Genomic DNA, 19,324 nt, shown 5'->3' with positions numbered 1-19,324 from the left:
ATAGTAACTGAAGTTACAAATTCTTTCAAACAAGCAAGAAAAACAGGAAGGTACTAAATGTTCTTTTTCATCCTTAGGCTTTCATAATCTCCTAGACACAACTCCTTTCTCCAGCCCTCCTACCCCAGTGAGCAAGCTACTACTACCTTTCTCCACAGTGATGGACTTACCTTTTAATCGAGCATCACCCCCAAAGGCACCACAGCCCCAGTTTCCTGTGGCCACTGCAGAAAGATTCTCTGGAGGAACTCCAGGACGGAGAAATCCACAGTAAGCCTGCAGGATAAAGCAGATTCCACAGTACATGAGTAAGCAGACGCCAACAGTGCCCACTGGCTGATGATGGTCTGAGATCAGCATCCACTGTCAACTTTTTGTTCTCATTCCCTTTTTTCTTAGGGCCAAAATAGAAGGGAAAAACAACGAAAAGGAGAAATATGTGGAAGACAGTAAGAAATGAAAAATTCTGGTATCTGTTTGGATATAACTGCTTTGATCTTGGGCAAATCAAATCCCTCAAACCAATATCAGTCTTAGTTGCTCTATCTAACTGAAACGAATAGAAATGGGGGTACTAGACAGAAGTCAAGATGCCAGTGACAAAATGCCCAGAAGAAAACTCCCAACAAAGCACTTGCTCCAGCACTGGCAGGCTTCTATCAGGGTCTCCTACTTCTGTGGAGTCAAGTACTTAAGTGCTTTACTGGGCTTGAAGCATCCATCAGTCAGTTTTGTAGTTTCCTCCTTTCTACATTCAGCTAAATGAGACACTGGCATTGGACTAAGAACCAGAGCTTTAAGAGGAATTCTTCTACTCTGTAACAAAATCTTAGTGCAGACTGAAACTGCCCCCACGCTGCTCCTGAGAGAAGAGAACAAAATGGCCCTAAGACCGCTCTCAGTCCTAGTCTCCAGTTTCACAGCTCTGTTCTAAGCTAGATTATTTAAAAGTGCCATATATCCTAAGGAAGTTGGATAAGCAGTAACTAAATGAAAAGCTCATTTTGGTCTCGAAATTTCTGATTTTTATTTCTTTGCTATCAGCCACACCAGTCTTCCTGCCTTTTAAGGGGTCTTAGCTTTGTGATGAGTAAAGAGGCTTAATGCAACAGCAGAGCAAGTCTTCTCTGGTTCTCTCAGGTATCAAACAAGGACAAAAATATAGTCTGTAGGCAATACTAAACCAAACTAAAAGAATGATCTGTGACAAATGTCCCTTGAGACAAAGCAAAGATAAAGAAAGATGCTTCTGTGAAGCCCACATGAAGAAATATAGTAAATTGCTCTCTGAAGTCTCCATAAAGGTGTAAAAATGTCTTTTACAAACTGACTGGATGGATTAACAAGGCTATTTCTTCTACCCTTCCTAGGTTGTAAATTCTGATGGATATTAATTATAAGTTGTTGCTAACCTATTATTCAATACTAAGGCACAGAGCTTATATAAAAACTCACAAATTACCTGCATAATCAAATGGACTGAGCTTCTGAAATCCCTTTCAGGTCAACAATATAAGGGAGCTCCATTTGTTTTTTGGAAGGTTCTTCTAAGATGAAGAATCTAACATTCGTTATATGAACATGAGGGAGAACGACCCTCTGTGTAAGAATAAACCTAACTCTGCCACTATTTCTTGTCACTGCTTCCTAACAAGCCTAAACAAAGATGATTCTCAGCCTCCCAAGTTTATGTTTTTGACTTATATTATTAGAATGGTTTCAGTTTCCTCTCCACTATTGTAGTCATCCTGGCAGGAGAGACAATGGTCTAAAGACAGATACTTGTGTTTCTCCCTTTGGTCATTAGAATACTGAAACAATGAACCCCAAAGAGGAAGTTTCCCCAGGAATTTCATGCTAGAGGAAGGGAAAGCCCTGCTATGACTAGAGGAGGAACTCATCTCCCAGAAGGAAATTTCATATACTTCTAATAACTTACGGGACAATTCTGCAGGACAGATGAGTGATGACAGTAATGGGTCGAGGATGAGTGGGACCAGGGCTGCTTATGTATGTATACCCCTGCCCTCTATTTAAAGCTAAATCTCATGTCAAGACCCTTACTTACCTCCCTTCCCAACATGGCCACACTGAACACATCTCTTCTTTCTGTTTTTCACTATGATCTGTCTCTTTGGAGTCCTGGAGATGGATGTTTGAACCTAGTGTATCTAGACTGGCAGACCTTAGAACAGTGGTTCTCAACCATCCCAATGCTGTGACCTTTAATACAGTTCCTCATGTGGTGACCTCCAACCATAAAATTATTTTTGTTGCTACTCCATAACTAATTTTGCTACTGTTATGAATTATAATGCAAAGATTTGTTTTCCGATGGTCTTAGGTAACTTCTGAGAAAGGGTATTTCAAACCCGGGGACCACAACCAAGAGGTTGAGGGCCACTGCCTTAAAAACTCTCAAACTGTCTCTAAATAACTGGGGGTTAAGACATTTCAATGAGCAAAAATAGCTTAGTTTAGTGATGATCAGGCTTAACAATGGAGAGTTTAAAACACTAAAATTACTAGCAGTAACATCTAACATAAAGTATATTTTCTTGAAAAGTGATCTTGAAAATATGGCCACAATGAAAACTCTGAAACTGAAATTAAAATATGCTTAATGATTTTTATCAAATACTATCAGATAAAACTTCTAAAACAATTAGAAATTAAATGATTTAGAATTACACAGCAGTATATATAAAGGACTAGTTAGAAAGACTAAATGTAAAAATGCTTTGACTCTGTTAAGTCAAGCATTTGTACGATGTACAGTAGTCTTTAGGGGAGTGTTTCAGGATACCACCAAGGATACCAAAGTTCACTCATGTTTAAGACAGCACACTCTTATATGGCCTACACAACCCTTCAGGATTCTTTAAAGATTACATCATGTAGCTTTGTAAACAGTGGCTACAATGTATGAATTAGCAAGTAATACAATGAAAAAAAAAAAAAAAAACCCCACACATGTTCAGAAAGGATGAAGTAAACATTTTCTTTTTCTTTTTTTTTTGTTTGTTTGTTTGTTTTTCAAGACAGGGTTTCTCTGTGGCTTTGGAATCTGTCTTGGAACTCAATCTGTAGACCAGGCTGGCCTCAAACTCACAGAGATCCTCCTGCCTCTGCCTCCTGAGTGCTGGGATTTGACTAATGGTGTGCACCACCACAGCCCAGCAAAGTAAACATTTTCAATGTGCATTTCATTGAGTCTATGGGTGCAGAGCCCAAAAGAGATGGAGGGCAAACTGAAGTAAGATGCCTGAGTCCCTTTAGAGAGACCGCCCAGGGGCGTCCATTTCTTTAGGAGGTTAGCAGATCCTATAAGTGTGGAGATTCTTTCTCTCTTCACAGCGGGGGGTGTGGGGGAACAGGCAACCTCAGAATTTGTTAAGTCCTCACTCTAGAAAGTTGTTAGGAGTTCTGTACATTGCCACATTGGATTGTTTGAAGAAACTGGCAGAGAAAAGGAAACCAACTTGAACTGTGGCCATGCACTGACCTTTGGCCTCCTGATGTGCTACAACACAGCAATTTATTCATCCTAATAATGAGAAGAAATCAATGGCCGCTTATATGCCAGAGTAAGATCTGATGAAGACGGAAGGGAGAGAGAGGGGAAGAGGAAGGTAACCTGGATTCCTGAAGGCTGCAAAATGGAACGTTGAAAACAATTAAAAACAAAAGAAAAATCCTGACATCTAGAATCATAAACTAGAGACTGACAGGAAATAGTGAAGACAGAGATGTTAGCAGGAAACAAAAAAAAAAAAAAAAAAAAAAAAAAAAGGGGGGGGAAATGAAAGAAAGCAGGTGGTTTCTAGAACAGAGCTGGCCATGGAGTAATCTGGCACACTGACTTCAAGGTCATATGTGACACGTTCAAGTAGATACATTTCAATGATGTTTCACTGTCATGTAAACATATACTTCCCCCTAGATTAACAACTCTTGTTCCTGGAGAACTGCTTATTCATATGAAGTGAACCTATCATACTAGTTTAATCTAAACTAATTAACAGTTGATACAGAGGTTTTCAGTATTCTGTAGTTTCTGTAAAAAACTCATAATTTTCTAGAAAAGACAATAAAACCATCCTATGCTCAGTCATAATACATTCTGTAGACCCCTAAATACCCAGTGTATAAGTACACTGATTTGTATATTATATATTACAGAGCAGACTGGGGAATCAGTAAACTATTTTTAATCAGGACAGTTGTTAAGCCAGAGGTCAACAATCCAAACAATTGCAAACATTTTGTCATGATGATAAAAAAACATGAGATTTCAATAAGTCAGATGAAACAGATGATAATAGGAGATTATAGGTAATTGTTGGTTACATGTATATGACTACATTTTATGTGAAACAACCTATAAAAATAACTGCTTGAAAGGGAGAATTATGGATGGCTTTTTGTTTTTGAATACCTATGTATTAGTATACAGCTTTCCCTATTTCTTATTTATTTGTCTATGTGTACATGGCAGCGAGCATCAAGTATGCCTGTGAAGTCCAGACATCTGATCCATTTTTTTATTTTACAAATAAGAAAACTGAACTCAATTGACTTCTTTTATTTTATATTCATTTACAAATACCAGAAACTGGACTGGTAAGATGTCTCATAGGTAGAAACACTTGCTAGCAATCGTGATGGCCCGAGTTGGCACTAGAATCCACATGGTAGAAAGTGTTTCTACCTATGAGACATTTGATACAGTCCTAACTAAGACCCCCCCTCCCCAAAAGAATGGGACATACAATTTGAGACTATAAGTGATCAGATGTTGAATTTCTTAGACTATCAGCAGAAAGCACTGATTGGTTTGTTATTAGGTTTGATTTAGTATAACCCCATTCCAAATATGGATCTCCTCCCCAATCAATAAAATAGGAAAGAGCAGCAATCAACTCTGTTCAATGTCTATCCCAGAAGGCTCCAGGACATGTGTTCATAATGTAACCTGACCTAAACAAGTCTAAGAGGACAAACAGCACTTTGCTGGAATCTCATTCCTCCCTTGCGCAGATACCTGACACTTTTACAAGCAGGAGTCACAAATCTTTCCAATACCAGTGTCTAAAATGTCAACCAGATGATCTCGCCCAGAATTAAAAATAGCTTCCCAGTATCGGTTGGACAAAGTAAGACTGATCCCCAATTTTCAGAGCCCAGCTCTTCTTTCATGACCTAATGTAGGTCTAATAGGACAGGTGGAGCCCGCATGGAGTGACCTCTTCTAGAAGACTATGCACTATGGTTGCAGGCTTTGATGCTTCATCTGGGAAAAGGCAATACTGTCTCACCCTACCTTCCATAACAGATGCAAAAAATTTATGCAAATTATCACTAACATGATCTAACATGTTTGTTCTAAACATAAGTTTATAAAACATAATGAAATATAATACATTTTTTGCTCCAACTTGTACTTCCCTTTTATGTGACTCTTGATGCTTGTGCCAAAATTCATAAAGCTGTTTAATAGGTAAGTGTGATTAATAAGGTATAGAATTGAATTTAGGAAGCTGATAGTTTGTTTTTTCTTTTTTTTAGTGTGTGTATGTATGAGAGTCTGTGTGTGGAGGCCTGAGGTACTGCTAGGTGAATTCCTCTATTGTTGAATCTTATTTTTTGAGACAGGGTGTCTCACTGACTGTAGAGCTTGCTGTTTTAGCTAGACTGGCTGGCCAGTGGACACCCACACTCCACTTGACCCTGCCTCCATACCACTAGGGTCACAGGCACATGTCAGTTTTGATGTAGGCACTTGATCTAAACTCGGGCCTCATGCTGCAAGCACTCTGCCCGTAGAATCACCTCCCTGGCGTATTAGCTTTGTTTTGTTTTTTTAAGATTTATTTATGTATACTGTGTTCTGCCTGAATGTACACCTGCATGCCAGAAGAGAGCACCAGATCTGATTATAGATGGTTGTGAGCCACCATGTGGTTGCTGGGAATTGAACTCAGGACCTCTGGAAGTACAGCCAGTGCTCTTAACCTCTGAGCCATCTCTCCAGCCCCTCGTATTAGTTTTTCAGATTAAGATGTTGGGCTGGTGAGGTGGCTCAGTGGGTAAGGGTGCTTGCTATCAAGACTGACAATCTGACCTCAACCCCTGGAATCTATGTGGTAGGAGGAGAGAACTGAGTCTTGCAAGCTGTCCTAACCCCCTGCAAGTATACTGTGGCACACATGTCCTCACACATACAAAACAAATGAATAAAAATTTAACAAAAATAATTTTTTTTAAATAAGATGATGACATTCAACAATATTATTTGTTGCTTTTTTTTTTCTTTTTCAGCAAGAGTTAGAATATAATTGCTTGCTGAAATAACACATTTTGTGAACATAGCAATAAATTAAAGAGGATGCATCTAACTCAGGGATGGTGACACAGGCCTGTAATTCCAGCACTCAGAAGGCAAAGGCAGAAGAATTATGAGTTCAAGGCCAGTCTGAGGTATAATAAAGCCCCATCTCAAAAGGGGAAAAAAAAAAAAAAAAAAAAAAAAAACGGAACACACATTTATCAATTGGCTTCCTACATGACAGGCCCTGAACCATGTGCTTTCTTAATATTAGTTTACATGTCCACCAGCTGCATTAAATCTGCAGTATTTTTCTTGTCCTGTGGGAATTTAATAAATATGCTGGGAGGCAACTTTAAATTTTCTTTAAAAATAAACCAGACAGAAAGGAACAGTGGGAAGATTCACTGAGTACACTGACACAATCAAAGTTTCTCAGAACAAGAAAGGAGTGCCTGTGGCACATACTTGTAGGACAGCAAGGCTCTAAGTCATTAAGACTCGACAAGGGGAACAGACCTAGTAATTAATCTTTTTTTATTTATTTTTTTTTTTTCAGGAAAAGTCTACATTTTAGAAAATGTGATCTGAGAGCTTGAGGTCTAGGTCAGTGATAGGATACTTGCCTAGTGCATGCAAGGCCCAGTGTTCTCCCTGGCACCAAGAGACATAGAAAACGAAAGGAAGTAGGAGAGGCTAAGGAGGAGAGGGGGAGAGAGAAGAGAGAAAAAAACAAAAGGAAGCTGAAGTCAGAAAAACATGGATTTAAACCCTGGCTTAGTCACTGGCCAGCTTTGAGCATGGACCAGTACTAAAGTCTCAGGACTCTGTCCATCCCTAACTGGAGGTGAGAACAGCATTGCTTATCTTTTGGAGCGGTTAGCATTAAACAGGGCCATGCAGTCTTGTATGTCCAGTAGGATGGAAGGCCATTTGAGCCTGGGTGTTCAAGAACAGCCTGTGTGGCATAGCAATACATGTCTCAAGAAGAGGAAAAACTCTGACTGCACTTAAAAGTGCTAACTGGAATGCCTAGTACACAGTAAGTAATTATTTCATTGCCTCTACTACTGCTAATTATATTAATTGAAAAACAATTCTACTTGCAGTTGACAGAAAAGAATCTTTTGTTAAGTCAAAAGTAAAATTTAACTGCATATTGACATAAATATTGGCAGGTGGAAAACAAATACAAATCTGGGTCACTATATTTAACAAAGACAGCATATCTGTTTTATCCAATGTCTTCTCTGCTCCACCTGGTGCTGGAATAACTAGGCTTTATTTAGCATTTAAAAGTGGTTAATTTGTAATGTTCTGAAATACTGCATTTACACAATTTCTAAAATATTCAATTTATGCTTAATCATTACCAATTAATGTGAAATTCTTTCTGAGATACTTCTGTAAGGCAGGCAGTGTGCCAGCTTGATTGACCTGAATGAAATAAAACTCCCCCTGTTGCCAGGTTATTTCAAGATTCATTCCTAGTATATAAAGTATATCTTATAAGTACTCAATATTCTGAGGAAGCAATTCTCAACCTCTGGGTCACAACCCACTTGGGGGTCCTACATATTAGATATCTTACATGTCAGATTTTATATTATGATTCCTAACAATAGCAAAATTATAGTTATGGAGTAGCAACAAAATAATTTTATGGTTGGGGCCACCACAACATGAGGAGCTATATTTAAGGGTCGCAGCATTATGAAGATTGAGAATCACTGTTCTACAGATAAACGTTTTCAGTGTTGGGGATACGTATCACCAGCCTATTCATCTATATATACTAATGTATTTACATAAATGCATACATATATATTTCATATCTATAACATTTCTGATGTCTTTGGGGACAATAAACTGTCCCCAAAGTAGTGATATACATGCATGTAGAGAGCATCAATTAACCATAAGGAATTTTAGATTTGTTTATGTTCAAGGATGGCATTAAAGTATCATTAACCGTGGATTAATTTTAAAAAATGGCATTTACTCCTGTGTGTGAATGTATGTGTATGTATGTATGTGTGTGTGGGGGGTAACATGAGTGAGATATTGTGCATATAGAGGGTGGAGACAATTTATAGGAGTTGGTTTTCTCTTTCAACCATGTGAGTCCTGGGGATCAAATTCAGGTGACCAGACTTGGTGGAAAGTGCCTTTACTCACTGAGCCACCTTGCTGACCCCAACAATTTCCTGAAAAGTCAATGTTCCAGACTCCCACAGGAAGAGAGAATACAAGTTTCAGTCACAAAAATGGGAATCTTTCAACTTAGGTTAATATGCTATATAAAACTATGACCAAGCACAGTTTATTTTACGTTTCTTTCAAAAACACTTACTTATACATCCTTCAGTTTCAAAAGCCATGTAACAAAATCCCATAGACATACTATATAAGGAACACTGGATGAAAGTCTGATGATAAATCTTGTTTGTCTTGATACACTCTATCATAAAACACCTTGGACCTGAAGGCAATTGCTTCAAGGTAAAAATATAGAACATCGAGAACAAGTTGTATTTATCTGATTTTGTTTTGTTTTTTGGAGTACTAGGGATATAATCCAGAGCCTCACACATGCTAGGCAAGTGCCCAGAGCATTTAAAATGTTATAAAATAGACTCCCTATTATCAGCCCGACTTGCAGTGTCAGAGTGAGTGTAGAATTGTTAGCACACAGGAGAATGGGCTTTTTGCACAGCTGTGCTGAGCAAATGCTTTAAACAAATTTCAAACTGACAATCTGCTAGACAGGTTCAACTCTGCTGACAGCATATTACTGAAACACTTTATGAGATTCATTTAAGAACACCAAATATTAAACAACCTAATGAGTTATATATTAGGAAACAAGTTTATCAATAAATTAGCTGCTCAAATGGCCCAGGAAATAATAATATCAAGTTCTATTTAAAATACCTACTAAGCTTTAAGGGCTAGAAAAGCTGTTGTGGCTTGCCTCTAACCCAGTTCCTGCAGATATAGCCAGGCTAAACCACAAAACTTGTTATCTTAATAAATAATATCCTAACCAAATCCTACATGGGCAGGAGAAAAAAAAAAAAAAAAAACAGTGGTTAGCAGAACACGGCTAATTTTCTTGCCTATGAGAGTAACCTGAGGAAGTAAAGAACAGCTTAGCTGCTTTGCTTACGCTCTGAATGCACAGATCAGAATCAGCACTCTATTTCATGAGGGAATGTATTCATTATAGCACACAGTAGTGAGGATTTGAACAAACAAGAGGTATAGCTCACTTTTTACTTCAGAGATAACAAAAGACAATGATTAGGAAGAACTATGCACCAGACTATCACAGTTTCCATTGTAAATATGTCAGATTACTAAGCCAGTAAGTAACATGTTTACTGTTCAAGACTGAAACATAATTTGTGGGGTTTTAAAATAACCCCATTATCTGTACACCATATAGAGAAAATATCATGTGACAGATCCAAAAGGAAAACAAAAACAAAAAACAAAAAATATGCCCACAACTCATTCCTGTCTATACAGTTTTACAATGATAATGTTCTGAAGCCACTAAAAGTACTTGAGGAAATAAAGATAAATGCATGTGCAGGGTTTAACATCAAGCAACAGTCTGTCTGGCAATACTGGCCAGCAATCAAACAATTACAAAATGGAAAGTACATCTTGTACAAGCTGACAGACCATTAAATCAGAAGAGCCACAAGCAGATGTACTGACACTGTAAGAATTACCAGAAAGCATTAATTTTAGCATTAATAAAATGGCAGTAAATAGGTGACAGCTGCCTCATGAACTCGGAAAATAAGGTTACTGGCCTTGTTAAGCTCACGTCTCATTTTCTCAGGCACAAACTGATCGAGGTAGCGTCTGAAGTGAAGTGCATCGATGGCAACGATCTCTGTGCAGCGTCGCTGCCAATCATCCCTGTGATGGGACAGAAAGGGAAAAAAAGATAAGGAACAAGTAGAATCCTTCAAATAAACCCTTGTAGGAGTTATGCTGTCAACATTTTGGCAGTGTTATGATATTAAAAACAAACAAACCATAACCACAGGTCCCAGCAAAGCAGGAAACCATTATAGTGTTAGATTCAGAGGTATGCCTGTTGCAGACTGTTGAGTAGTAAAATGAAAAACCAAGAGACAACATGAGATAGCATACTGTAAACAAGAACATCATTTACAGTGAGCCTCAGAGGTTAAAGGATTTGGGAGTAAACAAAAGGAATATTGGTCTTTGTTTTCCTCTAATACCATGGACATGGTATTTACTCTTCTTTTATTTTCAAATATCTGTACTAAATCACTGGTATATATCATTACCCCATACTGTACAGGAAAAAGTGCTATAAAAAATATGTACCATTCAGTCCAACAATATACTTGCCGTGTAACTGTCAGCTACTACAAAAGCTATCTTTAAAGTGATCCAGGCTCAGAAGCAGACAAGATACACTGCCTATAGAAATGCAGTGATGAGTTTGGAAACCCAAAATATTCCAAACAGATCATCTGTCAATAGGCTTGCGTGTACTGGTAGCCTAGTAAGTTTTTACACTAAAGATAAAAGGCCTCAAAGCTAGTCTGTGGGTACTTATGGGGATCCACACAGGTAACTGTTTCATGACAGGTATATGTGTCATAGTTAGCTTCAGTTGTCACCTTGACACACCTGGGAAAGGGGAACTTCCTTCATTGGATTGGTTGGTGGCATGTCTGTGGGACATTTTCTTAATTGCTAATTGATAGTCAATGACCCAGCCCACTGTGGATAGTGACATTCCTGGGCAGGTGGTCCTGAGTTTTATAAGGAAGGGAGTAGAGCAAGCCAGTAAGCAGGATTACTCCATGGTCTTTTAGCTACTTTAGCTACTGGCTCTAGGTTCTTGCTTCAAATTCTAGCATTTGCTTCCTTTGATGATGGACTATAAACTGTAAGCCAACTAAATAAATCCTCCCTTCCCCAAGATGGTTTGTTTTAACCACACCAAGAGAACCCAAACAAGAACAACATATTTTATAAAATAAAAAGAAATCACAGCCTGGACTTGATATTACAAATAGTAAGACTGTGACACTGATAACAGCTGTCTCCTTTTGCCAGAATGCTTTTTTCATTAAAAGTGAACACAAAGTTATCTTCCTCCCCACCTGGCATAGTAAGTTTTCTATATCATTTAGTGAGTAAGCCAGGATGCTAACATATGAAGTCTATTTGAAGGGGATAGCAGCAGCAATATTCACTGCAGGCTAGTATGTGGCATCAGGCAAATGGTGCCAACATATATTCCCCCACGTATCTGATAACATGGAACAGTCGAGGATAGCTGAGTAAGATAGGGAAAGGCTCTAAACTCTAATTAGAAATCATTCTAAATTTGGACTTGGAACTTAACCTTTACAGCATAGAGACAAAGAGCTGCAGAACTATGCCCTGATGGTTTTTGCCTCAAACTTAAATTTTTATTCTTCTCTTTGATGTGTGGGACATGGCAATTGTATTCTGCCTTCCAAAAACATCTGTGATACTAAATTTAAAAATAATTTAAATGGAGTCACCACATAATGGGAGAGACAGCACCTTACCTAGACATCTATGCCACCAAGTTAAACCTCCAGTGCCAGATATGGGTTAGAGGTTGTTGAGTGGTTGGCCAAAGGGGTCCCACAGATTCCCCCAAAACAGTACAGGCCATTACTGAGGCTAAAGATTGCTCTCCAAAACCTGATGGTGAGGCCCTATTGCTGGACACACTTACTTATGTCATTGAACATGGAGAAATCAAGCTGGTGGCCAACTAGAAGCTTCACCCCTACTGACTAGCAATTATGGTGTTGGAAGGTGCTCAGCATACTACCAGAGGAAAAAACTAATCGCCACTATCACCCAGCTACAAGTCCTGCGATCTACAACAGCAATCTGCCTGCAAGATACATACTGGTACAGCAGTGGCAGAAACGTTATGGGAGCAACCAACCACTTTCCGACTGGATTTAAGACCCACTCCCTGAGATGTAATCTATACTTGATACTGCTAAAGTGGTCAAGAACCTGAGACTAGGTATGTTCCAGGCCTAGGTGAAAACCTACTATTATTACTCTGCTAAGGGAACAGAACAGTATAATTATTCCTAATGACATATTACAATACCCATAGATCAGTGCTTTGCTCAACCCTTATCAGAGATGGTAATCAACACAGACCACCCCCCCCCACTGGACAACCTGCAGTGAGTAAGAGACTTTGGAACACTTAGTTCCAAATGGGATGTCTTCATCAAATCCCTCTCAAGTCTCAGGGATCTATATGGAAAAGGAGATGAAAAAATTCTAAGAGCCAGAGGTGATAAATGACTCCAAGGAAACAGTATTTTCCAGACGCAAAGAGACTGCCACAACATGAATAAGATCACACAAAGTCACACCAGACAAAAATACCAGTGAGAAGGAGGGGGGTGGTGGACACAAAGTCCTAACCCTAATCAAGAAACTCTTTGCAACTGATGCCTTCTGGGAAAGGAAAAATCAATTTCTTCAACAGAGTGTTACTGGATCACGTCAGCCACACTACCTATGGCCCTATGCACAGTAGTAGCTAACAAACAGAAATGGGCTTCATGGTTTTTGTTGTTGTTGTTTTGTGGGCTTTATGGGGAGAGGGAGGGAGGAAAAAAGGGAAGGAGGGAGAGCACCCAAACATGAAGTTGCATAGGTAGAAGGAGAAATAATATGATCAAAATATATTGTATAAAAAAATGACTGTAAGTGAAAACAATAATAAATTTCTGGAAGGGGCAGAGTGCACCAGAGTCAAGCACATACACTTTTAGTTTCAGCCACACAAAACTAAAATCAGAAACACTCACCTTTCACTCCCATCTTCATGGCTCCGGGCCCAACGATAAGTTTCAGCATAGCCTGTATATTCACTGTACTGTTCAGTACCTGAAACAAATGGTCTGTCAACACCATTCACTTCAGACTCAATGGTGAAAGCATTATCCCTAAGGTGCTCAGTAAGGTGAAAGTACCATTCTTTTCTTCCGTTTTCTTTCTGATGTTCTGACACAGGGTCTCTCTACATTGCCCTGGCTGTCCTGGGACTCACTATGTAGATGAGGCTGGGGAGTACCATTTTTATTGTTTCTATTCAGCACTGTACCTGAAGGGTAAGGAAAGTCCATCTACCCACCACCCTTAGTCCTTGGTGCCATCAGTGCAGTAATACAAGAGAAGAAACAAAAGACATAAAGAATGGGAAAATATAGGAAGTAGCTACGGTAGAGCATGAATAAGGCCCTGGGTTTGACCCAATGCAAAATAACAAAAATAAAATAAAATGTAAAACTGCCTTGCAAATGTCATCATTGTTTATACAGCAAATCCCAAAGAATTGCAGAGAGTGGGAAGAGGGAAAGAAAAACTCAAAACTAAGAGTTAAATCAAAGATGTCTCTCTATTTATATACCAGCAGCAAACAATGAGAAAACAAAACAGCAAACATCCATTAAGCATAGTGACAAAAATACATAAATTACCCCTGAGCAAACTTAGTAACAGATGTATAAAACTAAAAGAGAAAAAAAAGAACCCAAACAGACAGAAATAGGGCATTCCTTTGAAGTAGAAAATTCAACATTATCACAAGGTTAGTTCTTGATCTAGATATTCTTCTCAATGCTAACAACAATCCCAATTCTAAACAGCCTTTTCTCCCCCCACACCCCCAGACCCTGTTCCTAACCTAGGATATTGCTATATTGCTCAAAACTGAACTTAAAATTCCTGGGGTCAAATGATCTTTATACTTTAGTCTCTTAAGTAGCTGGAGCTACAAGTAAAGCAGCACATGTTTAAAAATAGGAATTAAACTGGGTGTGGTCGTGACATGATTTCACGGCTGTCAAAGAAGAAAAGGAAAACAACAAAGTAAAACAAACAAAAAAACAAAGCCTGGAGTATCTTAATTCAACCGTTACTGGATTTGGGCCTAAAAATAGACATGGGAAAGACCCATGAAACAAAATAGAGGCCATAGGGAGCTATAATAAGGCACCCAGGAAATGATAGTTTCCCCAAATGCTATTGGAACACATAGATATTTCTATAAAAATATAGACCTAGACTGTTACCCCATGTTATGAATAAACATTCTGAAACAGAGGATAGACATAAACATAAATCTATCAAATTTTCAGAGGAAAAAAGGGGATTGCTAATCTCAGCACTTGGAAGGTGGAGGCTAGAACATCAGGAGTTCAAACTGGGCAACATGAGAGAGCCTACCTCAAAAAATAAACTCCAAACACAAAACACACTTACACATATGCATATAAAAAGACATTTATATTTATGGAAAATTATGAAAAGTACTATATTTTTGGTGTGTGATTTATAACTTCCCCTAATAAATATTAAATACTACAGTTTCCAATTTACTGTTGAGCATACCCCCTCTTAAAATAATTTTAAAACAATTTCTATCTTAATTCCTATCAACTCACTTGATTTTTTTTTTTTTTTTTTTTTTTATGCTACAAACCAAGGAAACAACTCTAATGTCCTTGCTATTTTTTGTGCAGGGCCTTCCTAGGCCTGTAAGTACAGCTAGATGTTCTCGCCTGTACAACATCCACAGAGCATGTATAACAAGGGAAACAGAAAGCGGAGTAAGTTTAGAAATAGTCTCCAGGGACTACATAATGGATTCTTAGACCCATTGTGGCTTAGGAGGCAGAGGAAGGGCACTGCTGGGACTTTGAGAGCAGCCTGTATGACACCATGAGACCATGTCTCAAAGACAGCAGGGTGTGGTGAAAAAGCACCACACTGACACCAGGAAACACAGGACCCCAGGAGATGCTTCACTGGTCATGTGATCTTGGCTAACCAACATCATCTGAAACTGAGGATTATTAATAGTACTTATTGTTTTACCTCATGGGATCACTTAGAAAACCAAGTGGGACAAATTAAAACTCCTTCAAAACCACGTCAATGAACTCAACTGTGCAAAGCAGTAGAGGAAACAAAATCCACTCTTTTGTCTAGGCCTTAACACTGTTCTAGTGTATTGCCAAAAGGGAACTGAGAGCCAGCCAGGAACACACTGTTTTTATGTTTTATGTTTTCTGCCTAGCAGAAGAAAAACAACAACAACAACAAAAAAAAAAACCAAAGTAACATACCCTGACTACTTTGCTCTCTTAATTATGCAAATATCTGTTTTGCCTTTTAAAATCGATAACGTTTAAGATTATAAATTAGCAATTGCTATGTTTCTACCCCAAGTAAGGGCACTGCTAGCCAGCTTTCTTTTCACAGACATTTGGGCAGATATATCTCCTTTTTTGCTTTGCAGAAATAAATACTCCCTTCCACGCTAAGCAAATTAAACTTTGGGTTTTCTAAGTAGCCAAGTGTTGTATCACTGTCATTTAAAAAATGAATGCTTTTAATGTATTTTAAATTCAGATTTATAATGAGCAGTGATGGAAATGTAAAAGCAAACAGTGAAGAGCCACGAAGACAGGCTTCTGAGTTAGTGAGACGGTCTGCAACAATTCACTTACAGGAAAAATCCTACCAAGAGTTCATGGCAGCATTAGCAGCTTTAGATATAGTAAGAAATAGATCTAGTTTCTCTTTCTATTAATAAACGTTCATAATGAACTGGGAAAAATATCAGGAAATTAACAGTTTTACTTGCCTGTGGGTTGGACCCTGGGATAGGCAGTTCACATGAAAGCCACACACCCTACTCCAATTATCATCATTCATATAACGTCAGTTATGGAGCAGGCGCAACACTCATGCCTTCAGTCTTCACAGCAAGAAAATATTTTGTAAAGTCAGGCAACATAAAAACATTTGATCTCTAAATACTCTGGAAAACTCCAAATGAACTAGACTTTCTCATAACAGTCCGGAGTCACTTAGCAATGGGCTATTTCCTGTAGTGATGGTGTTCTCACTTTCTGTCCTATCAAGATAGCACAGAATCATAAGCCATGACTTACTTTTGGTTAGGCTATCATGCTGCTAACTGAAGACATCCACTGTGTAGATAGACAGTCCCGACCAGCTGATTCACTGCTGGGAGGGTCTTATGTAAATTAACCATTCTGCTCACTGAGTAACTTATTACACGAGGGGCTCATGTAAATTATCTATTCTGCTCATGAAATTTCATCTATAGGCAAGTGTAGGTATCTGCTTTATGTGTTCACCAAACAGAAGAGAACACTGTAGACCCCCTTAACACTCAATACTGAAGCTAGCTGGAAGATGTTTGATTCTTTCACTACATTCATACTTACTGAAGGTTTCGTTCAACTCAGCTACTATTGGGAAGATCATAGCAAACAGAAATAACACTGAATAAAAGTATTTGCCTGTTTGCACGACCTGTTTCACATTCACTTAAAAGTATGATAGCAACCAGATGTCTTACAATGACGACAAATGTAATTTATTTCCAGTTTCTGAAAACTCCTCTAGAGATTCAGGCAGCACAGCCACAGCCATTAGGTCACTGAGCTTAGCTGCATCACTGAAGGGATGGAATTGATCAGGCAGATAAATTGCACTGCATGGTTAAGAGTCTCCTAAGAAGGGAGATGGCAGAAATCCAGATACTGAATAGATGATGAAATGGTCATTTCCATTAAGGGAACATCGCATCACAGTTATTAATTAGGAAGCAATGTAATAAAGTTAAGTGCATGTAGGGGAAAAAGCTGAGTTAAAAGTCACCCCAAGTGTCCTTAGCATGAGGTGACCACAAATCTGAAGGAAAGACACAGATCTGCAGTTTCCACTCACTTTACAATTGCTGCAGGCAAATAAGAGATCACTGATAATTCCAGAGGGATCCTTTCTTTAGGGAACAAGCTATCTTAAGAGGAGAGGGATAGAGACAAGAGAGAGAGAGACAGAGACGCATACTAATAATGTTTTCCTTCTAATATTTCCAGGGAAAGTGACATCCTTATTTACTATAAAATTAATGGCAGATAAGATTCTTTTCCTATCATAAGTAATTAAAGTACATGAAAGAAACTAACTTTGGATTTAAATGTCCAGTATTTTACCAAGGTTTATTAATTTTTTAAAAGATAAAAATTCTTCTTGAAAATTAATAGATTTTATTGTTAGTCTTCAGTTAAAATCCTTTAAATATTAAAAATATTTTAAAATTATCATTGCCATACACAAGTAATGGGAACAGTAATAGGCCTGAATTGCAGAGTTCATGAAGAGAGCATAATGCAAGTGTTGAATGGTTCCGCTGTTCTCACCTTCTGTTCTGTGATGTGTGCACTCTCCCCTCCCCAAGTAACTTCTTCAACTTCACCCATGTGCCTACACGATAATCAACAACTAAGACAGACAAGCAATGAAGAGCTGAGACAATGCTGAGAACAAAGGGTGGATCTTTCCAATTCAATGCAATTTTGGAAACAACTTCAGAATTATAGAAGATATTCTCCATGCCATTAACTTAAAATCACAAACTAAGGCTCTAAGAGAAATTCTGCTGAGGTTTAATTTTAATTTCATATATAAGCTAAATAAATTTTGTTGTTTGCCTTACTTCACCAGACCAGCAGATCAGGTGGGTAAAAATGTCTAAACAATGTGAAGCCATTCTCTCAAGCAGCAAGATAACTTTAAAACTTTATTGTGAAAATCAGCTGCCCAGCAGCCGCCAGTGAAGGCACAAGGATGTTGAAGCTCCTTCAAAGCCTACCTTTCTGAGAACGATCATTAGACCTTTCCCCTGGGGACATCTCATGCAGAAGGCTGTTTTGACTTTACAAACCAGGAGCTTGCCTAGTGTGTCCAAGAGTTACATGAAATCAGCACATGTTCCCGCTGACCATGTAGATTGGCTAAAGTTGTCAGCACATTGGGCAAGCAACACACTAACCAAAGCATCCAAGGAAAGTTGACAGCAAGATTTCAACAAGGAAAATGTTCTTGCATATTCCTGGGAGTGAAGAATACCATGTGATACAAATGCCCAGGAAAAACTGGAGAAAGCTTTTAGCTTTTCCTACAATCCAACCTTAAAGATTCATGGAATCAAGAAGGTAAGGCTAAGCAGAGTCATCAGTGACCCAGGGGAAGGCTGATGGCACCAGCATGCACACAGCTCTTCAGCAAAGTGAGAGCCTTACTGATCCCTGTCATCTAAGAAATCTGCAGTCATTAGTTAACTGCTAATGGTTAGTGATGACAGAAACCTTAGTGATAACACTCAAAAAACAGTATAGATTCCACAGAATTTGTTTAGGGAAGGAATGAAGTAAACAATACAGGCTAATAACAATAACTCTGATGTGTGGGGGGGGGGAGATACTATTTCTAGGGTTGCTATATTATTTAAAGTGTTCAGATCTCATAATCAACTACAACAGGACCAAAGACAAATGTAAAGAATGATACAGTATGCCCCATACCCAGGAATAAGTAGTCAGTAGTAAACCAGTAAACCGATGCTAGACTTAGTAAAACAAACACAAGTCAGTTATTTTAAATATTGAAAGAACTGAAAAACAAAACAAACAAAACAAAACAAAAAAAAAAAAACTATGTCTTGGTACTAAAGCAAAGTAAGTATGAAAATGATAATTTTCACAAAGATATTAGGGCCTGCCTGTGCGATGGTTCAGTGAATGAAAAAGTATGTGCCATCAAGCCTGACACCTGAATTTGATCCCCACAACCCATACAGTGGAAAGAGAAAAGTTGTCTTCTGATCTCCAAACCACACTGTGGCAAGTATGCATGTACACATGCAGGCATGTACATACAAAATAAATAAAAAATACAATAAAAAATTAAACAATGAAAAAAATTTTTAAAGAGACAAATTGGGAGGGGAGGGAAAGAAATTCTGAAATTGAAAAGCACAATAACAGAAATAAAAAATCCACTAGAAGAATTTAAGAGAGATGACAACTAGTAATTGAATCAGTGAAA

At 38.3% G+C, this 19,324-nt stretch overlaps 1 protein-coding gene across 4 annotated transcripts in view; it reads right to left on the bottom strand.

The window, feature by feature from the left end:
* The window catches only part of Parg (poly(ADP-ribose) glycohydrolase), a 98,340-nt gene that overhangs the window by 12,091 nt on the left and 66,925 nt on the right, over positions 1 to 19,324 (bottom strand). For all 4 annotated transcript variants that reach the window (XM_051202723.1, XM_051202725.1, XM_051202722.1 and 1 more), the window contains 3 exons: positions 13,204 to 13,282; positions 10,153 to 10,261; positions 171 to 276 (listed from right to left, as the gene is read on the bottom strand). In XM_051202723.1, the coding sequence (XP_051058680.1) occupies positions 171 to 276; positions 10,153 to 10,261; positions 13,204 to 13,282 (294 nt within the window). The remainder of the gene's footprint in view (positions 1 to 170; positions 277 to 10,152; positions 10,262 to 13,203; positions 13,283 to 19,324) is intronic.

The sequence above is a fragment of the Phodopus roborovskii genome, unplaced genomic scaffold (genome assembly GCF_943737965.1).
Source record: "Phodopus roborovskii unplaced genomic scaffold, PHOROB, whole genome shotgun sequence".
NCBI lineage: Eukaryota > Metazoa > Chordata > Mammalia > Rodentia > Cricetidae > Phodopus > Phodopus roborovskii.
This window is presented reverse-complemented; position numbering and strand designations above follow the sequence as displayed.